We start from the raw sequence: 18,037 nt of genomic DNA on the forward strand, positions 1-18,037 counted from the left end.
AGACAGTGGTGCGTATGTGAAAAAGCACCATAGCGTGTAATTGGAATTTTCATTCTCAATTGAATTACACACGTGTAATTTAAAAATTAAATGAAAATGTAAGCGTCCGTTGAATTATTTAACCCTCCCAAAATGAAAACAAAACTGTACCCAGGCCTGCTTAAGGGCACACAAGCCTTTACTGTAAATGTAAGGTGAGTTTATGGGAACACCAAATCAAAAGAAAAATTATACTTATTGGGATCCAGGTCAACTCAGAGAAACATAAATCAAAAGATTAAGGAAATGTTGGTTTTTCTTTTCACTTTTCTTGAGTACGTTTTAGTGCCGAGTCGCAATATTCATCAACCAATACCAATATTTGTAAAAATGTTTACTGATCAACATATATTGGTTAAGTCTTTGATATTAATTTAGTGCTTTTTGTATTGTGAGGAATCTATGATTATTATTTTTGTTTTTTCCCCCAAACTGGGCTAATTACGCTTTCAATAAGTTTTGCAAATATTCAATTAACTTTACGCGCTTCCCAGTAAAAATTTACATATTGCTATAGTATGATCCTAGAGTTGGTAGACGATATTTTTAAATAGGCTGACGGTGCTTGTACTAGAACTAGATATGCACTTGTAACTAATAAAGCTTTGAGAAATATTAAAAAAAGTCCCATGCTAACTATATGATTGTAAGTATTAACTAGGGAAGTATTTGTTTTATCATAGTTTGTTAATGTGAGCGTATTTTTATATACATATAGTATGTTCATATGTACATCCTAACATACTATATCCGATCCTAAGTAGTAACGAGTGCTTATCCCAAATGGAAAGTGTTTGAAGTGTTTTATTTTGTTGTGTTAGCTACAGAGTGTCTGAAGTTGTATAAGAGATAAAAGATTGTTAAAGTATAGAGTTTGGTTTGAAAATAGAGAAATAGAGATGAGAGTAGAAATTTGAAACACAGACAGATAGAGAGATATATAGAGATTGAGCAAGATAGTAAGTTTTTGAAAGAGAGAGAGAGATGTTTTTGAACTACAAAAAGTACTAAATTAAAATAATATTCGCTGCTATTAATTTTTATATATCACTAAAAATCTGTGTATAGATGATTATTTCATTTTTGTTTTAAAACAATTTTTGCTTTTTAGCTAATTTGCAATAAACATTTGTAACGCATTAACTTTCAATTAAATACTGGTTATAAGAATATTGTTTACATTCACAAAACCGAAATTGTTTATATGTTGAATATTTATATAGAGTGTATATTGTATTAGTCAAACAAACCAACATACCAAGAACATATTTATGAAACTCAAACAAAAACTAAACTAACATACTTAACAAAATTAAGGAAATAAAAGAACGGTATCAAAACTTTGTGGGAAAAGGGAGCGTGTAGGTTTCTATTTTCATTAGTTGGGATTCGGTTACTAAAGTGTAGGTGTGTGGGATTATCTAGTTAACTAGTTAGTTAGTAGTAAGTTAGTAAGTTAGGCCTGGTCCTGCACTTTGAGCCTGGTGCAAACAAAACGCCAGCGAACTAAGCAAAAGTAACGCAACTGTACTTGGTATACATACTTACCTTGGAGAAGACTACGCGGATGTAAAAGACATAACTTACATATGTATGTAAGTGAATGTTTGTATAAATATAACTATGTATGTGTGGTTAAAGAACATGCGCCACATTTGGACGGAGGTGAGAATTGTTTAAACTTTAAAGCATGTTCTCGTGTTCTATTGAAATTGATTTTATGTTTGGTTTTGTTTTTGTTTTTACAAGGCAAATATTGTGTGTGTAATTTTGAGCTAATATGTTACGTATTTTACAAAGTGGAAAGTGTTAAGGTGCAGTGGAGAAAATAAGGTGAGCAGATAAAAATATTTAGCAATATATTGTAGTATGTATGTAAAGGTATGTAATATGGATATAGTATGTTTTGTAAAAATGTTTATTTTTGAAAAGCCAATTTGCAATTACATAAATGAAAACGTTTTATGTCTAATATACAAAATTCAAGTTTGTCAATTATGGAAAACCAAAAGCTACATTACAAAAATTATTTCTCATTTGTTGTTGTTCTTTACAACTATCACTAGCACAAATAACAAATTATAACTCTATAGTTGGCAGTGGGGTGGGGGGTGGCCAACTCTAAAACCCGCTACACAGTTTCATTCAAAGTTTGTTTGTTAAAATCAAAAAATTCAATTGGTCGATTACTTGAAGCGGACCATTGATTTTCAATGAAAGTTATATATGTATGTATGTAGTTATCTATAGCATTGATTCTGTGTTATGGGGCTGGTCTACTTAATGGCTAATTTATCACTTTTTGTTGAAAGACAACTGAATAGAGAGCATGAAACAATTAAACATGATTCTTTATACAGTTCGATTATGAAACTAAGCAACTACTCGCTTTAAATACTAAGTAATTGTGATATGATTTGGACAAAGAATTAAGCTTAAGAGCTAGGCATATGTGTAATTATATAATAAGTAGAAACAGTTGTAACATGAAGTTCTTAACTTTGGAATAAACAAGATGAGCAAACTTTTCATATTCATTGAGTTAATGCGGCAATTGACAAGCAATCTTCAGACTTGTTCATTTGCACAATACTTATTTCCTTTTTGTGTGTGTGTGTTCCGATTCGGGGAAAACGCTCTGCTTATCTGATAACATATATATACATACGTACACATATGTATATATATAAAACCAAAATAATTACCTACTTATGGTACATACATATACATATGTTAGTATCGATAATATCGTCTATAAATGTAAGTAACAAAAACGAAATGTAACTACAAATACGATTACGATTACGATTTACGTTTACGATATAGCCTACTTAAGCGCTACATGCTTTAGCATTTAACAACATGCATTTCAAATAGTTTCGTATTGATGTAGTATCTGTAGCTCAATTATTAAACATTCCAAGTACTAGTACGAGAGAGTTAAGTTAAGTTAAGTTAAGTGTTAAGTGCAACAAGCGCGTATTTGATTGTTAACGAATTCTTATCGATAGTATCGATAATTGGTGCTATGCAACACATTCGGTTCTATAGAAGTTACGTGCTGCCATTACGGCCGTCTTTTGCCTTTGCTTTTCATTTCATCATCATTTCGAATAATTTGCAATAATGTGCAGTCTATTTGCAGGTCGAACGTCATTTACATTGCTTGAGATGTTCAACTTAAGATATTAAAAATTTCACTACAAATCAAACTACAGCTCAAGAGCTGATGGAGTTAGTAGTTACTATGTTAGTGTGTGTGGTTCTGTGTGTGTTTTGGACTTTAAATGTGTGTGTGTGTGTTGTTGTTTGATTGTTTGTTTGTTTGTTTGTCGCCCTGCACCCTTTGATTGCTTCTACATTCTAGCTATGCACCAACTGTTTAAGGAGCCATGACATGGTGATGAGTAGTATGAGATGCTGATAACTGTTTGGATATAAACTTTTACTAGAATTGCACATATCTTCCTCACAAAAGCACATATGTCCATTGCCTGAACTTTCCATCATGCACACGTGATCGACCATGAATAAATTGATTTGTAACTGTGACGTACACATGCGTCTCACCACCTCGTAAGCTGCAAGTATAACATTTAATTATGCATAATTAATATAAACATTTCAATAAGCCAAAACAAGCAAAATTTCACTACGAAACAAATAAAACACTTAGGAGATCTCTTTATGAATTTACTTCAGATAGGATTCTGCTCAACAAGCCTTGGAGATACCTTAAGAATTTGTATTCTATCTTTATTATTATGGCTTAGATTAATTATATTTAAATTAAAGATAATTAAATGGAATTTTTTCATTCCATAAACGTTCTTTATTCTAACTTAGTTCAATTCAATTTATAATAATGAAAAAAGTTTTTATTTTTAAATTCTTATTTCTGACTAAGAAAATTATTATTTATTATATTGTAATCCCAGTATCAATTGTAAAGTTATTATTGTGTTGTGCCAATATTTTCTTCTTTATTCTCCAAAGCTTGTTAAAATAAACTTATGAAAAATATGCGACTCATTCAATATGCTTTGATATTAAATGTTCATGCCTAGCAGTTTCATATGTAACTCAAAAAATTTCATAAAGAGATCTGGCAGTCAGTCTAGTTGAGCTTTAAGTTTGACTCACGTGATCTCTGATGTCGCACCATTTTCACACAGCAGCCGTTGCAAGTCATAAGCGGAGGTTGATCGCGTGGCAGCGCCGTGTAGTTGAAGGGATCCTTGCAGCGTGCGTCTGTCCAGGAGTCGCACTCATAACAGTAAATCGAACGGGCTGTGTGTGTATAGAGCACAGTTCAACTTTAATTGTGGCTCTAGTCAGACTGTAAAGCAATTGTTTTGCCGCTGACGCTTAGAACTACTTTGAGGTTAGGTGCTTAACAGTCGCTACAATTAGTATGTGCACAGTTAGAATAATAGCAGGCAAATGTTTAATGTATAAATCAAAGCCTTGCATGCAATATTTATAATGCAAAATGCGCTTAAAATGCTAATACATAATTTATGAAAAACAAAATAGAAATTTCATATAAAATCGTCTTAAGTTAAAAAGTATATTGCTTTATTTAAATAATTTGTAGTAATTTCTAAGCTATTGTAGTTGGCATAATTAAAAAAGTCGAAATTATTTACATAAATAGAGCTTTTAACATTAAATTTATTTGTAGCATAAAATGCATATAAATTAAAAATATTCTTAATTTTATTTATAATTAACGAAGACTAACAACTAAAGTGCAACAAAATCAAACACATGCTGAACTCAAAAGAATGTTGCATACTTTGAGGTGCATTAAAAGTAAAATATGTTAGGGGGGACCACAAGGATGCTGTCTGGGAATCCTTTGAGCATGCACACACACACAGAGATAGAGAACAAAGCAAACCACACAGACACACACACACAGGCAATCATACAATAGATAGTTGGTAAAGTGAGTGTATAGATGAAGTTAAGACAGTCCTAACTGGGTTCGGGAATGTGTGGACTTGAGAGCAAAAACATGGAACTGGATACAGAGTCCAGTAAAAAGAAGAGAACAAAAACTTTGCTGTTTAGAAAATATTTTCAGCATAAATAATAAAAAGTAGGCTTTTTTTTTTTTGATAAGTGAAGGCAAAGTTGTTAAGATATCAAAAACATTTATAGTTAAAATCTTGCGTATTCACAGAGCCTTTTGTTTTTAATATAAGGTTTTTGTATATATATTTTTTGTTTTTGAATAAATTGCCGATTGGGTAAAATTCAAGACTTGAGTTCACTGCAGTTAACCAATTTAAATATCACAATTAGATAATACATATACTTATGCATGACTTTTTTGATTTGTAATTAATTGTTTTGTTGTTTTTGTTGCAAAAAGTTAATTATAGTATTTGTAAGCAGATTTTTTATAAAAGCAGAGGATCAATGGATTCATACTTTGACATTCGGCTGAGGCTGTTGGAATCCATACGAAAGTTAGAAATCCAAATATGGCTGCAAATAAACAATGAAAGGAAGAGCAAAGTAGAAGACAGGAAGTAGACAAATGATATACAAAGTTGCGTGAAATATGGGTGGAAAACATAAACAGAGACAAATGAGGCACACTTACATTAAAACCTGAAGCATGAACTATCAATCTATGGAATGATTAACATTCCAGCGAAAGCACAGTGCATGCTAAAGATATTCGCATAGGGATTTTGCACCACACACAGTAAATAAAGTTAGAGGCAAGGAGCGGCGCCAGCTACAAGTTAACTGGGCGTACAATTAGTGTAGGGTTGGGGGCGGGGTGGTGGTGGATTGGTGGGTGAAAAACAATTAAATGCATTTTTACAGTGTCTATATAATTATTATGAACTTATTGATTTGATTCGAGGAGTTCGTTTTCCACTTTACAAGGTGTAGACAAGACATGTAAAATACACACTTGGCACTAATTGCACTTTATTGTATGCAGGACATGTGTGGACATGTGGCCAAGCTGTACGCATACGAACGTGCGCCACTGTTAAGGTGTTCAACAGAAACAGCTCGTACCAAAAACTAAACCAAAGGCAACCCAAAAACGCAACCAACTGATGTGGCATTTATATATAAAGTATGACAAGTATTTTACAGGAGTTACAATTACCAGATGGCCTAGCATCTAACACTCTGGCAGATGCCACTCGAAATTTATATGAGCGACCCTCAAAATATTGTAATTTGATTTCTCTGTTATTTTTAAACAATTAATTGCTCTTCTTATCTATAATTTCAAATCGAATCGGCCAGAGTGTTGTTAGCGTTTCAGTAAATCATATAATTTTGCAACTTATTGCTTTTAGTACAAATACAAAAAACTAAATAATATTTACAAATAGTTTAGTACCAACGCAAAAAAGAAAAAAACGAAATGAAAACAACAGTTTTTGAAAACCAAAATGCATAAAGTTAATCGAAACGCAAAAGAATTTTGTTCAATGAATTGTTTTTGGAAAATCTTCAAATGATAAACTTACTTGGAAAACAATTGTCGGCCATAGTGAATTTTGCCAATGCCAAAATAACTATAGTACAAAATTTTCAGTTGGATATACGATTTCGGGAAAGAAAACGTTGTGAAACAAAATGTTGAAATTAATGGAAATTGCGTAAATCAATTGAAAGTGTGTTATTAATAAAAAACCTGATTGGCACTGCACTGCACGAAAAACAATAAGTATGGAATGCAAACAAGTTTTTACAACACAGTTTATAAGCTTGTTAATTCGTTTGTCACTTATACGACGCGTTGGCCGGCACAGCGACGTCGTCGTTTTGCTTGCTTGCTCTATTTATACGCATTCTATATTGGTCCACCAATGATTGCAAAAAATAAACGTCTGGCCTGCCTGTTGGCTAGCAGTGACCATTTGATTACTAAAGCATATAGCTATGCTAGCTTCTGTTGCTTTGAAGTGCCTCGTGGCTGCCTTCGATAGAGCTAATAAAATTCTTTTGATGGCCCCATAAAGTAGCTGCCTGCTGGGCTGGCGCGTTGGCCTTAAATTCTGGTTAATACTGAAGCTGAAGCTTAAGAAGAGATTTCGATTTCGAGTCTCAGCATTTTACCTGCCAAAGCCCAAAGGGATTGCTGTGCTACGTTTCTTTTAGTCCACATATTGAAGTCGGCATATAATCACAAAGGCTCTATAAAAAGGATCAATATATTTAAATGCACGTCAAGAATTTAAACGATTACACACATACCTGATGTACTTATAAGGAAGAGCGTTGATAGTGCATAGCTAACCAAAAGTTTCTCTTTTGGCTAAGGTTGATCTAAAAAGTTTTTTCTCTAAAATAAAAAAAAAAAAAAAACTAAAAATAATTAATTGCTCACATTTATGGCTCATAAATTTGGAAAATATTAAAGCTGTAATCAGCTAGATTAAATTTTCCTACGCTGCATACGTCAGTATCTAGTATAAATAGCTATATATATGAGTGCGTGTGCACAGCTAAATATAAGTACATGTTTGTATGTATGTGTGTGTATAAGAATAGCGACACATAACCTCTAATAAGCGTTCTAGGTCAATGTGTTAAGCCAATTCATGGCTGCTGCTGATGTCAATCGCGTTGTTGAAAAGTGTTAAATCTTTTATTTGATATAAGTTGTAGTCGATTCGGTCTTAGTCTTGTATGCTTTGACATATTTAAATTGTTTAAATTGCATTGAACTTTGGCCAAGTGCCAAGAAATTTCACAATACTAAGTCACAATACAAATTTGTTATACTCTTTAAAGCAGCTTTGAATTAAAATAGCAGCTGCTTATGTTAAAAGTTGTAAAGCGTATGCATGGTGTGGCTTAAATTGTTACAAAAAATTTATTTTTAAACAAGCATGTCGCACATTTTATCAAGCATTGCTTGTGAATTTATTTTGACAGACATTTTACAAGTTTTAGGCCTAAAATTTCATTCAAAACAACAAGCAAAAAGTTTATGCTTGTGTACGCTTTTTAATTAACAGTTATCAATTGCTAATGGCGCTGCTGTTTAGCCAAAATATTTTAATTATTTGTTTGTATTGCAGTTAAATTGTTTTGTGGCTGCTGCTGTTTCTGCTGCTGCTGATTGCCGGTTATTAAGTAATGTAAACAACAACATAGGCGCTCTCTCGCTATTTATTAGCTCACTCTCACTAACTTTCGCTCTTGCTTGAATTTACTCTCACTCTCTTTCTCCCTATATCTATCTTTCTCTTTCTAAATGCAAACGCATTTTGCAGCTTCATCGAAAAATGTATTTTTTTTTGAGCACTTTCTTATACATTTGTGACGTTTGCCGTTTGTTTGATAAATTAAACTGCCGTTACCTTTTGCATTTGCACTGTATTCTATTGATTTGCACTGCTTATCACTGACCCATGCTGCATTACAGAGGTCACTTTTGCTCTTGGTCGTGGTCGTGGTCGTCGCGCAGGTGTTTCATAATAAGAACACTATCGATTTGCTGGGTACAAAGTGTGCCAACTAGCGTGGCAGCTTAATGCAACTTATACATAGCACTCAACACTAAAAACAAATAAACATTATCGCACTTTTTCCTCTGCTTCTGTGGCCCCGTATTGTGGGCGACATGCCTTGAATATTTGCGAGGCTATTTTCTTTTCACAAGCTTGGCATTGAGTGCTTTATTGATTGGCTGCTGCTCTTTGCCTTTGCACCACATTTATTAACATTCGTCGTCACTGTCGTCACACTTGTGCTTTGAATAACCGTTATTTTATTGTAGCTGTGCTCAATATTCTGCAGCTTTTTATTTCTTTGTAGCAAATATAAGTTGTGCTATTATTTCAATTGCTTGAATTTTATTTTCGACAAGAACGCGTGTGTCTTTTGCTCCCACACGCAACGACTACAACTGTTTTCCCATTTCTTTTTAATTTAGCGCATGTGCACTCTTCCTATTTAGCGGGAAAATATTTGATTTACAGCTGACGATGAGCTAAGCTACATATAGTCGATAACACATCGACTGCCGCCACAGCAGCTGAGCGCGAAATTCAACAAACAACTTTTAACAAAAGCCATTAACTTTATTAAGTGTTTACAATTATACATTATATGCTAAGTGCCGCGATAAGTCGTGTAACCGTAACTGCTGAGTAACAGCGGAATATGATAATTTTGATCTTCACTACAGTCCACAATGATGTCGATAGCTGGGTAAAGAGTTTTCATATTCTGGCTGGCATAATAGGCACCCACATGAAAAGTTAACTTATAGATGCCATGGGTAAAATCACTATTTTCCAGAAGCAGACAGCGTCCATCCGTGTTGGTTTGCGATGGACGTAAAGCCCGCCATTCTTGCAGCTCATCCAGGCGATATGTAGTTATTTTAATATTTGCTACTGCCTTGCCGTTTGCAGTATTTAGAACATGTGTGGAAAGTTTTCGGGTATTCATTGTTATTTTTAACTTGAATAAATTTTAATTTTAACTATGCGCGTCAACGTCTGACTTGTACCTAAAAGCTGTAAGTGCGCTTGGGCTACTTATAAGTAATCTTGCTTTGTTCTCTTTCTTTACTTATTTATAAGATAAAAGATAACAAATGTAAACAATCTATCTTAATCTCAGATTCTCAAACGCAGTCGTTGCAAATAAATTTTAAAAATCCGTTCCTCTACTACTCTTAAATCACAATGAAGAATCAAAATGTAAACAAACATTTTGTTGTCACTGAAGCACACAATAACATACTAGATGATACTTGCTAATTGAGTGTTTGCTAAATAAAGAAATACCGCCAAACAGTTTTTTAAACTTAATATAATTCAATAATTTAAATATTTTAAATTTTGTCTTGGTTAACAACTTTAAAATCTTGGCCCGTCAATTGGATTCTCAATTATGAAATTACAATTACAATTTTACAATTATGAAAATATATGGCTGTCGTTTTTAAAATTATTGAATTGAGGGCCTGGTGTCAATGCCTAACCATAAAAACTATCGATATAGTATAAAAGAGTTGCCACATCAGTCAATAGCGTTCTCCAACACTGATTGGCAAACAGCTGAGTAGTTTTAATGGGACCGCCAACAAACGCAAAAGTTGCGCACCAGCTTCGGCAAATAAAATGTGATAAAATAAAATAAAATAAAATTACTGCATTATAATATATTGGCACGGGAGCAGTACAGGAGGTAGCACGTATTAATAATATTTATATTGTGTACGCAAAATGTGGGAAAATAAATCTTTGGTAGAAAAGTGAGCAAAAAGCTATGCTCCTGTTAAAGTGAACAAAAATGTTAGACTTCTGTAAAAGATATCACAAATGTTATTGCTTCTGTTAAAGTGAGTGAAATATGTTATTGCTAATGTATCTGAGAAACTATAAGTTGTATCGTTCAGATACTGTGAGCAACGTAACGTATTTTCAGTGCTGCAGCCGGCTGTAGATTCGGACGGTTTTTAGTTGTAAATTTAAGAAAAATAAAATAAAAGTTTAGTGCTATGCGACGACAGTTTATTTAAACAATGTTTAAGGCTTTTAAAAATAAAAAATATTCTAATAAATAATGTAAGTTTATGAAACAAATATAAATATGCAAATAGCGAAACGCGAGTTCAATGCCTGCAAATTATTTATTGCTGTGTATGCCGGTAGCAAACAAACAAATATATTTAATTAATCAAGTGTATTAAACATAAACAAATACTGTTGAATATTTTGAACCTAGAAAGCATGTGTCAGAAAAAAAAGATGCAACAGTTGTGAACAGTGTACGATGCAGTTGAAAATGGAAAAAAGAAATGCACTTAATAAAAGTTTAAGTAATAGACTTGCTAATTAATAGAATAACTTAATTTAAAACATAAACTGCCCAGGGTGTGTGTATATAATAAATATAAATATAAACACACACACACACAGACAAAGAGTTACACACATGTATAGACATATACACTTGTAGATACTTGAGTTTGAGGCATAAGCATCGAAGTTACCAACTTCAATCCCCAGCAAATCTTAAACCAGTTTTTAAGATACATATTCTTGGTGTTTTTCTTTGCCTCTGTGTGTGTGTGAGTGTGTGTGTGGTGTGAATGTGTGAGTGTGCATGCTTTACTCGCATTGTTTTCATTTGTGTTTGGAGGTTTTGCTGGCTCTGCAACTTTAGCCATGTATATATGTATGAGTATCTGTGTGTGTGTGTTGATCGCCGTTTGCATGTGTGTGAGTGCGCGTTATATGCCTTGGCTGTTTCTCTTTTTCTCGGCTTTAAATCTAATCGCGTGATGATTTTTCGCTGCTATTGTTTTTGTTTTGTTGTGATTTTGTCGTCGACGTCGTCGTCGTTGTAATCCAGCATCTAATGCATTGTCTTTTACCAACGCCCACTAGAGTAAAGAATATCGCATAAAAGCAACTTTAAAACAAAGTACATAAAAGGCAGCTAAACGACAAAAAGCAGCAGCAGCAACAAATTTGGATTTAATAATTAAAAGTAAGTGCAACATTTTAATTTACATGTCATCATTATTCTTCTGCAAGTCTTATCATTAATTATATCGATTACAACACCTAACGACATTTTCAACAAATTTGTTTACCTAATCAACTTTGATAAAAACGCAATCAGAAAGTGCTAACGGTCTATGTATAATTGATAGTTGCAAAACGTTTCGAATAAAAAGAAAAATAAAACTTTTTTTTATATTTTTGCTAGCCCGCAGCAACAGCTCTAACTGTATTCAAATTCGATCGCGAAAGCTTATCGAATCTTCATATTAATTATTTACATATGCGCATATCAACACTTTGGATTCTCCAGCGGCACGTTTCTTGGCCCGATCATTCAAAAGCTGTTGGCTATAATATTTATGCAGATTTGCTAGAGGATTGGCCTAACTTTAAGCCAACTGTGCGCACTGTGTTTGGGGATTGGGAAACAAACAGGAAATGTACTTGCCACAAGCATTATATAAATTTTTGGGTTATTGCAACACGAGCTCTGCTGTTGATTTGTTAATGCTTGTAATGAGCTCAATTGCTTGGTAACTCATATATGTTTTTGTAAAAAAAAAAACAAAATTCTTATAGAGCACTTTTGTTAAGAACTTCAAAGCGGAAATGCTTCAATTAGTGCTTAGCAGGAGCCTCAACCAAGTAGATTATCTTTCAACTCACTTGTAACAACATTTTTGTTTGGTGCTGATGAGCTGAGTACTTAAAATTAAATTAAATTAAAATTATTGAAGAATTTTTTATAAAAAATGTTCTAATTTGAGTTTATTTTAAGACTCTAGCTGAGTTTAAAAAATTGTTTTTGAAATAGATGAATATCTTTTTGTATTTTTGTAGTCTTGACTATTTTTAATTTCGCTTAGCTTTGACATTTTTGGTGTGCAGCAATTTTTTAGTTCGCTCGTTCATAAGAAAAAAATGTAATTAAAATGAAAATAGCTTGAAAATTCTTCAGAAATAACTAATCAATCCACTGCTAAATAACTTTTTTAATAATAAATTTGTAGTTCCATATAAAATTTGTTAATAATAAAAAAATTATTCATGTAATTAAACTTATATATAATATTATATATAAAACTTATATATTAAACTTATATATAATATTATATTATATAATATATATAATATATAATATTATATAATATATATATTATTATATTGATCTGTTAAATAAGCTTGATAAATTTAAAATTAACCGCAATCACTTCCCCTAGTTTGATTCAAGTTTTTCTTTCGTAACTCATGCATTGTAATATTATATTAAGAACATTATCAAGTTGTTCAAAAGCTCTATTGTTTTAAATTAATTTCCTTTATGGCTGTGCCCTTTGTTTAAACAGTTGCCACACACACACACACACACACGCATACCACAAACAGATAAGCGTTGCACTAAGTGTTGCCAGGGCAATGACTCAGCTGCCTCCAATGCCTTCTACGCATTCGTGGGATAATTTTTTACAGATTGCAACGCTTGTGTGTGTGTGTGTAAGGACACACACACTTGCTTAGCACGTTTCCTGCGCCTTTCTTTGCGCTTCTCAAATTACCAAAACAGGGTTGCAATTTCGCATTCGCATTCGCATTGTTGCCACACAGAAAATACTTTGGTTTCTCTACTACAAACTAGAGACCTAAATAAAAATGCTCATACTTGTGGCCAAGTATGTGCTTAATGTATAAATTTGTAAACATTTGCTGCTGCTGCTGCTGCTGCTGCTGTTGTTGTTGTTGCTATTAGTATTGCGGCAGGTAGCGTGACTAAGGCATTTGCCATGGCTGAAGTGAGTTTTCGAATTTGAAACAAATTTCAATTTTTTCTTACACTGATGTTTACTTTAATCCAAGCCCCCACTTCACTCTACATTTATGCGCTTTACTGCCAAATTACTGTTGCTAACAAGTCAACCAAGTCAAAAACAAACACACACACACAGATGCACACACACGCACACACACATGCACAAATAGACTTTTATATGTGGCGCAAAATTCAAACATTGCAAATAATTGAAAAGGCATTCAAAGATGCTCAAGCATTGCTTTTCAGCTTTAGTAAATGCTGTTGCTTAGTTAGTGAGTGTTGCTCTTGTTAATAGTAGTGTAAGGTGTGGCACACACACACACACACACACGCACACATAGACGGACTTGGGTAAGGCTGCGCCGTCAGTCGCGCACCAAATCCCAATTGTAACGCAACCATTAATCATAAAAAATAATTTGAAGAAATATGTTAGCTGAATATATATCTTTATATATATATATTTAATGCACTTGCAGTTGCTGGTGTAAAGAAAAAGTTTGCAAGCATTTAAACATATTAAATTAAGTGCTGAAGATTTATGTTACTTTGGAATTAATTACTCTGGCATGTGGACATGTGTAAAAAATGCCTTAAATAGAAATAATTATCAAGATGAGTTTTCAACAAGCTTACAGTCAAGTTGTGAGCAACCAAAGATTTTAAAATTGATTAATATTAATTTATTTTAGGGTCTGTGTTTGTCGAGTGAACTGAAAATTAGTCATAGGAGTCATTATAGTACTATAAAAGAAATTTAAATATGCTTTAGCTATGAGTTCGAGTTTTTAATATTTACTAACAATTACTTTAATTAATTGTTACATCTTTTAGCTACTCTCATATAAAATATTAAGTTTTCAGTATAAAAATCTAATTTAGGCTTGATTAATATTCTCGCTATTTACGCACTCGAGCAGTTCTTAATAAACTCAACTATTTAGTCTACAAAGTATTCCGTTAAAAGCTTATGCTTGTTAGCGTCTATATGAATATAGAATATCAATGCATACAAGTGCATAAATTATTACAAATTCACAGCTATACGCAATTGGTTCAAATGTTGCGCATACGCCATGCCAAACAAATCAATTTCCACATTCACACAAATAGTAAACATTTGTAACTGCTAGATAAAGTGTAGCAGTTTCTATAAACTATATATGGTTTTTTTTGTATATAGAGCTGTAGCTTGGCTTTTGTTTATGCCGAGACCTTCACGCTGGCAGTTACTAAGTAACTGAGCCCCAGACCCAGACAAATGACAACAACTGATGACGAGACAACGACAGTGGCAATAAAGCAAAAGTGTGGAGTGCGGAGTGTATGGGGGGGAGTTAATTCAATTGGCCGTGCCGTGCATGTTAAGTAATAAGAGTAACGAGAACAACTTTGCTGTAAAATGTAGGTAAATATTATAAGTTGTAATTTCATTTGACAATTGACAAGCTTTAAAGTGAGAGCAGCGCAACAGGTTTAAGAACTCTTCCGAGCGTTGCATATTAAGTAGTTGAGCTGCTGTTAAGCTGCAGCGCTCTCGCTCTCTCTCTCTCTCTCTCTCTCTGTCTTACTCTTTCACTCTCTAATTCTCTTGGAAGGTGTTGAGTAGGTTATTACTATTTATTATGCTTTTGTGGGTGTAACTTATGCGGGTACACTACAAAAAATAATCAATTTGACAACAAAAATGAAAAGTTGTGTTCACATTTATATTAAAAGATTTTAGTTTTTAGCTGTATACAATTTTTAGTTTCTTTTCTGCTCGATTGATTTAATTTCAAATTACTTTTCGTTTTACATCTCTATGGCATTTAAATATTTATTCTTAAAAATTCAATTAATTTATTTTCTTAAAAAACCTAATCTAAAGTAATTTATCGCAATAAACTTGTATCTGTTTTATTATTATATTTAAGTTCGAAATATTTTCTTTTATCTTTTCTTAAATGTCAAACAGTTTTTGTAATATTGCAATATTTTTTCTTTAATACTTTTAGCCTATTGTTATAAAAAAATATAAAATTTAAAGTTAAGTGCATTTGCTTATTGAATTAGCCCGGAATTTTATTGAACGCACACTTAAAATAAACAATTACAATTGCAAGATATATACAAACATATATGCATATATAATTCACTGTCAAGTTGACCCAAATTTGTCAGTTGCTTTTGTTTGGGATTTAGTTTCTTTGGCTGTTGTTGATTTGCGTTGTTTTTGTTATTTCTTTTGCATTTCTATTGTATTTGTATTTAGTTGTTTTTTAGGTTAATGCTGCCCTGGCTGCTAGCCAAGTGGCAAAACTTTGCCCAATTATTGTTGGATATACACACTATATACATATAAACAAAAGTCTGCTGTTTTTGTCTGATGGTTGGCCCATCAATGTCCGGCTCAGCGTCCGGCCTCTATGCTCAATTTTCATTGCGAATAATTTCACTTTTTATAGTTGGCAAGAGGTTAAAGCGATTTGGTGCTAATGTCGACCAGCTTTATGGCTTTCTTTTAGCAATTTGTCTGCTTTTTAGGACAGCGCTATTAAAACCAATTTTTTAAGCCATTTCTGTTCTCTCGTTGAGAGTAAGGCTGTAATTATTCTAACGAGCGCAATTCGCGCCTTAAATGCTAAATGCAATTTGTATGCTTAGCTCGATTTCTAGATCTGGTATCTATGACACAACAGTAGCTTGTGGCAGCCACACCCACTTAGTCAACCCAGTCAGCCACCCACCCACACACACATGATTAGCTTTGGCAAAAAATTGTTGAAAGTCATTTGACGGCTTTTACGCTTCGCTTGTCATTCGACGCTCACAGCGAATTAATTGCAATCGTTGATTAAACTAAACAATTAACTAGTTGCCTTTTTCGCTTGCCAATTGATTATTCAGTCTAGATAACAATTGCACATATAATGCGGTATACACTTTATTCACAAAAGTTCACAATGCAAAAACTATTTTATTTATTCATTTATTTTTTCTTTTTGCCATCGCACGCTCGCTAATTACTCAAGCGTACAGTTATTTGTGCAAATTTTTACATTTTTTTTAAACAAAATGTGCTCAGTTTGCTTTAGCAAGGGCGTTTAAGGGCTTTTGTACAGCTGTGAGTGGCGATCGCTTTGCTGTCCTTGAACCGCATTCAATTCAACTGAGTCATAAGCTCTGCGCATTAAAATTACTGACAATATGCATTTATACCAGGGACCGTAATCATTATAAGTTTTATTTTAAAAATTACGTTATACTGATTATATGTTGATTTTTAAGATTTTCCTCACCAATAATGATTAATTTTGATTAATTTTACAATAACTTATAAATAATCATTACTTTTCAGCAAAAAAAATATATTGTAAAATTAATCAAAATTAATCATTATTGGTGAGGAAAATCATAAAAATCAGAAAGTTGCAAATCATGGTGAATATGCATAGATTATACAAAAAGGATTAATATGATGTTATCCTTTTTTTTCTAAGTCGATTTTAAGTGAATGATTTTGTCATTTGAAATTCGCGACAGTAATCATTATTTACGGTCTCCGATTTATACACTTTATTTATACAAAAGGCATGCCAAATGTTGTGCCAATTATGTAACAGCAGCTTGTGCAAATAATTGTGTGAATTTTAGTTTATTCAAAAATAAAATTAAAGCCAAGGATGATCATGACTATAAGTTTTATTATACAAATGACACAGTAATAAATATGTTCTGATTTAATAGTAGCTAATTTATTTTTATTCATTTTGTAAATCTCAATGACTGCACATTATTTGTAAGCAATAAAAAATATATATCACAATTAATAACTATCAAAAATTTTTAATTTTGACTCAGTATAAGACTCTACAGTAAATTTCGGCTGTGTAATATGCACTAATATTATTTCATAACTACCCTACATATAAGAAACTCAAAACGATCTTCAAAATATTGATAAAGATGCGCATTCAATTTAAACATAAATCAGTTCTTAATATCATAATAATTTAACAAAGTTTTCAGAGTCAAATTTCAATAAACTTATTGCATTTTTTTACTTTCACTATATAATATGTATATTTTTTATAGTACTTGCTTAAAAAAATATTTATGTAAACGTCTTGACATTTAATGGCATGTGATTTTGTTTTTGGCAAAGTGTATTTCATAGTTGGCTGCTGTTATTATTATAATTATTATTATTATAATTTGTTTATAAATGTGTGAATTATAATAATTATTAAAATTACTTTGTTTCAAAAAATTTTTTAAAGTGTATATACTATTTAGTTACTAGTGAGCTTATTGTAGCAAAGGGTATTGTGCAGTCGGCTGCGCACAATTATTGCCTTTAACGCTTGAGGTTGAATGAAAATAAATTATAAATTTGTCTTTGGCATTGAAAGTAATCTTCTTTATATTAACATGTTATGAAATAGTACAGAGGGCATTATAATTTGCTTACAAGTGTGTGTGCATCCAACTAATTATAATTATAATTATAAACTCCAATGCACATTTGCGCTTTATTGTGCATGTCTGACCTTAAGCATTATTCATCAGCTTGACTGACTGAGTGTCGAAAAACAAGATTAGGCAAACAACATGTTAGCTTAAAATATAATTTTGAAAATGGTTTTGGCACTGCATTAGTAATGAGCTAAGAGCAGTGACTAAGCTTTGG

At 32.4% G+C, this 18,037-nt stretch overlaps 2 protein-coding genes across 4 annotated transcripts; both read right to left on the reverse strand.

Annotated features, from left to right (window-relative positions):
* Positions 1-1,173: 1,173 nt before the first annotated feature.
* LOC108596995 (protein quiver) lies at positions 1,174-8,916 on the reverse strand. Of its 3 annotated transcripts, XM_017983265.2 has the most exons (7): positions 8,391-8,916; positions 7,279-7,366; positions 7,141-7,218; positions 6,549-6,596; positions 5,479-5,535; positions 4,183-4,329; positions 1,174-3,620 (listed from the first exon to the last, which is right to left on the reverse strand). In XM_017983265.2, the coding sequence occupies exons 3-7, from the start codon at positions 7,187-7,189 to the stop codon at positions 3,403-3,405; spliced, it is 519 nt and encodes a 172-aa protein (XP_017838754.1). In that variant the 5' UTR covers positions 7,190-7,218; positions 7,279-7,366; positions 8,391-8,916; the 3' UTR covers positions 1,174-3,402. The 3 variants fall into 3 exon arrangements, with proteins under 3 accessions (XP_017838754.1, XP_017838755.1, XP_017838757.1); XM_017983266.2 differs by lacking the exon at positions 6,549-6,596 and having other exon boundaries at positions 1,175-3,620; XM_017983268.2 differs by lacking the exon at positions 5,479-5,535 and having other exon boundaries at positions 1,175-3,620.
* Positions 8,917-9,109: 193 nt separating this feature from the next.
* Positions 9,110-9,533, reverse strand: LOC108595889 (5-hydroxyisourate hydrolase). Its single transcript, XM_017981178.1, has one exon. The coding sequence runs from the start codon at positions 9,484-9,486 to the stop codon at positions 9,145-9,147; it is 342 nt and encodes a 113-aa protein (XP_017836667.1). The 5' UTR covers positions 9,487-9,533; the 3' UTR covers positions 9,110-9,144.
* Positions 9,534-18,037: the final 8,504 nt, after the last annotated feature.

This window comes from Drosophila busckii, chromosome 2R (genome assembly GCF_011750605.1).
Source record: "Drosophila busckii strain San Diego stock center, stock number 13000-0081.31 chromosome 2R, ASM1175060v1, whole genome shotgun sequence".
Classification (NCBI taxonomy): domain Eukaryota; kingdom Metazoa; phylum Arthropoda; class Insecta; order Diptera; family Drosophilidae; genus Drosophila; species Drosophila busckii.

Bases quoted from the DNA above. Each gene is read 5' to 3' on its own strand.
- LOC108596995 (XM_017983265.2), bottom strand. From the start codon at position 7,189: ATGTGGACTAAAAGAAACGTAGCACAGCAATCCCTTTGGGCTTTGGCA. The intron at 5,536-6,548 runs GTAAGTTTATCA...GTTTATTTGCAG, and splicing joins GGCCGACAATTGTTTTCCAA to CCATATTTGGATTTCTAACT. The intron at 3,621-4,182 runs GTGAGTCAAACT...TTATACTTGCAG, and splicing joins GGTGCGACATCAGAGATCAC to CTTACGAGGTGGTGAGACGC.
- LOC108595889 (XM_017981178.1), bottom strand. From the start codon at position 9,486: ATGAATACCCGAAAACTTTCCACACATGTTCTAAATACTGCAAACGGC.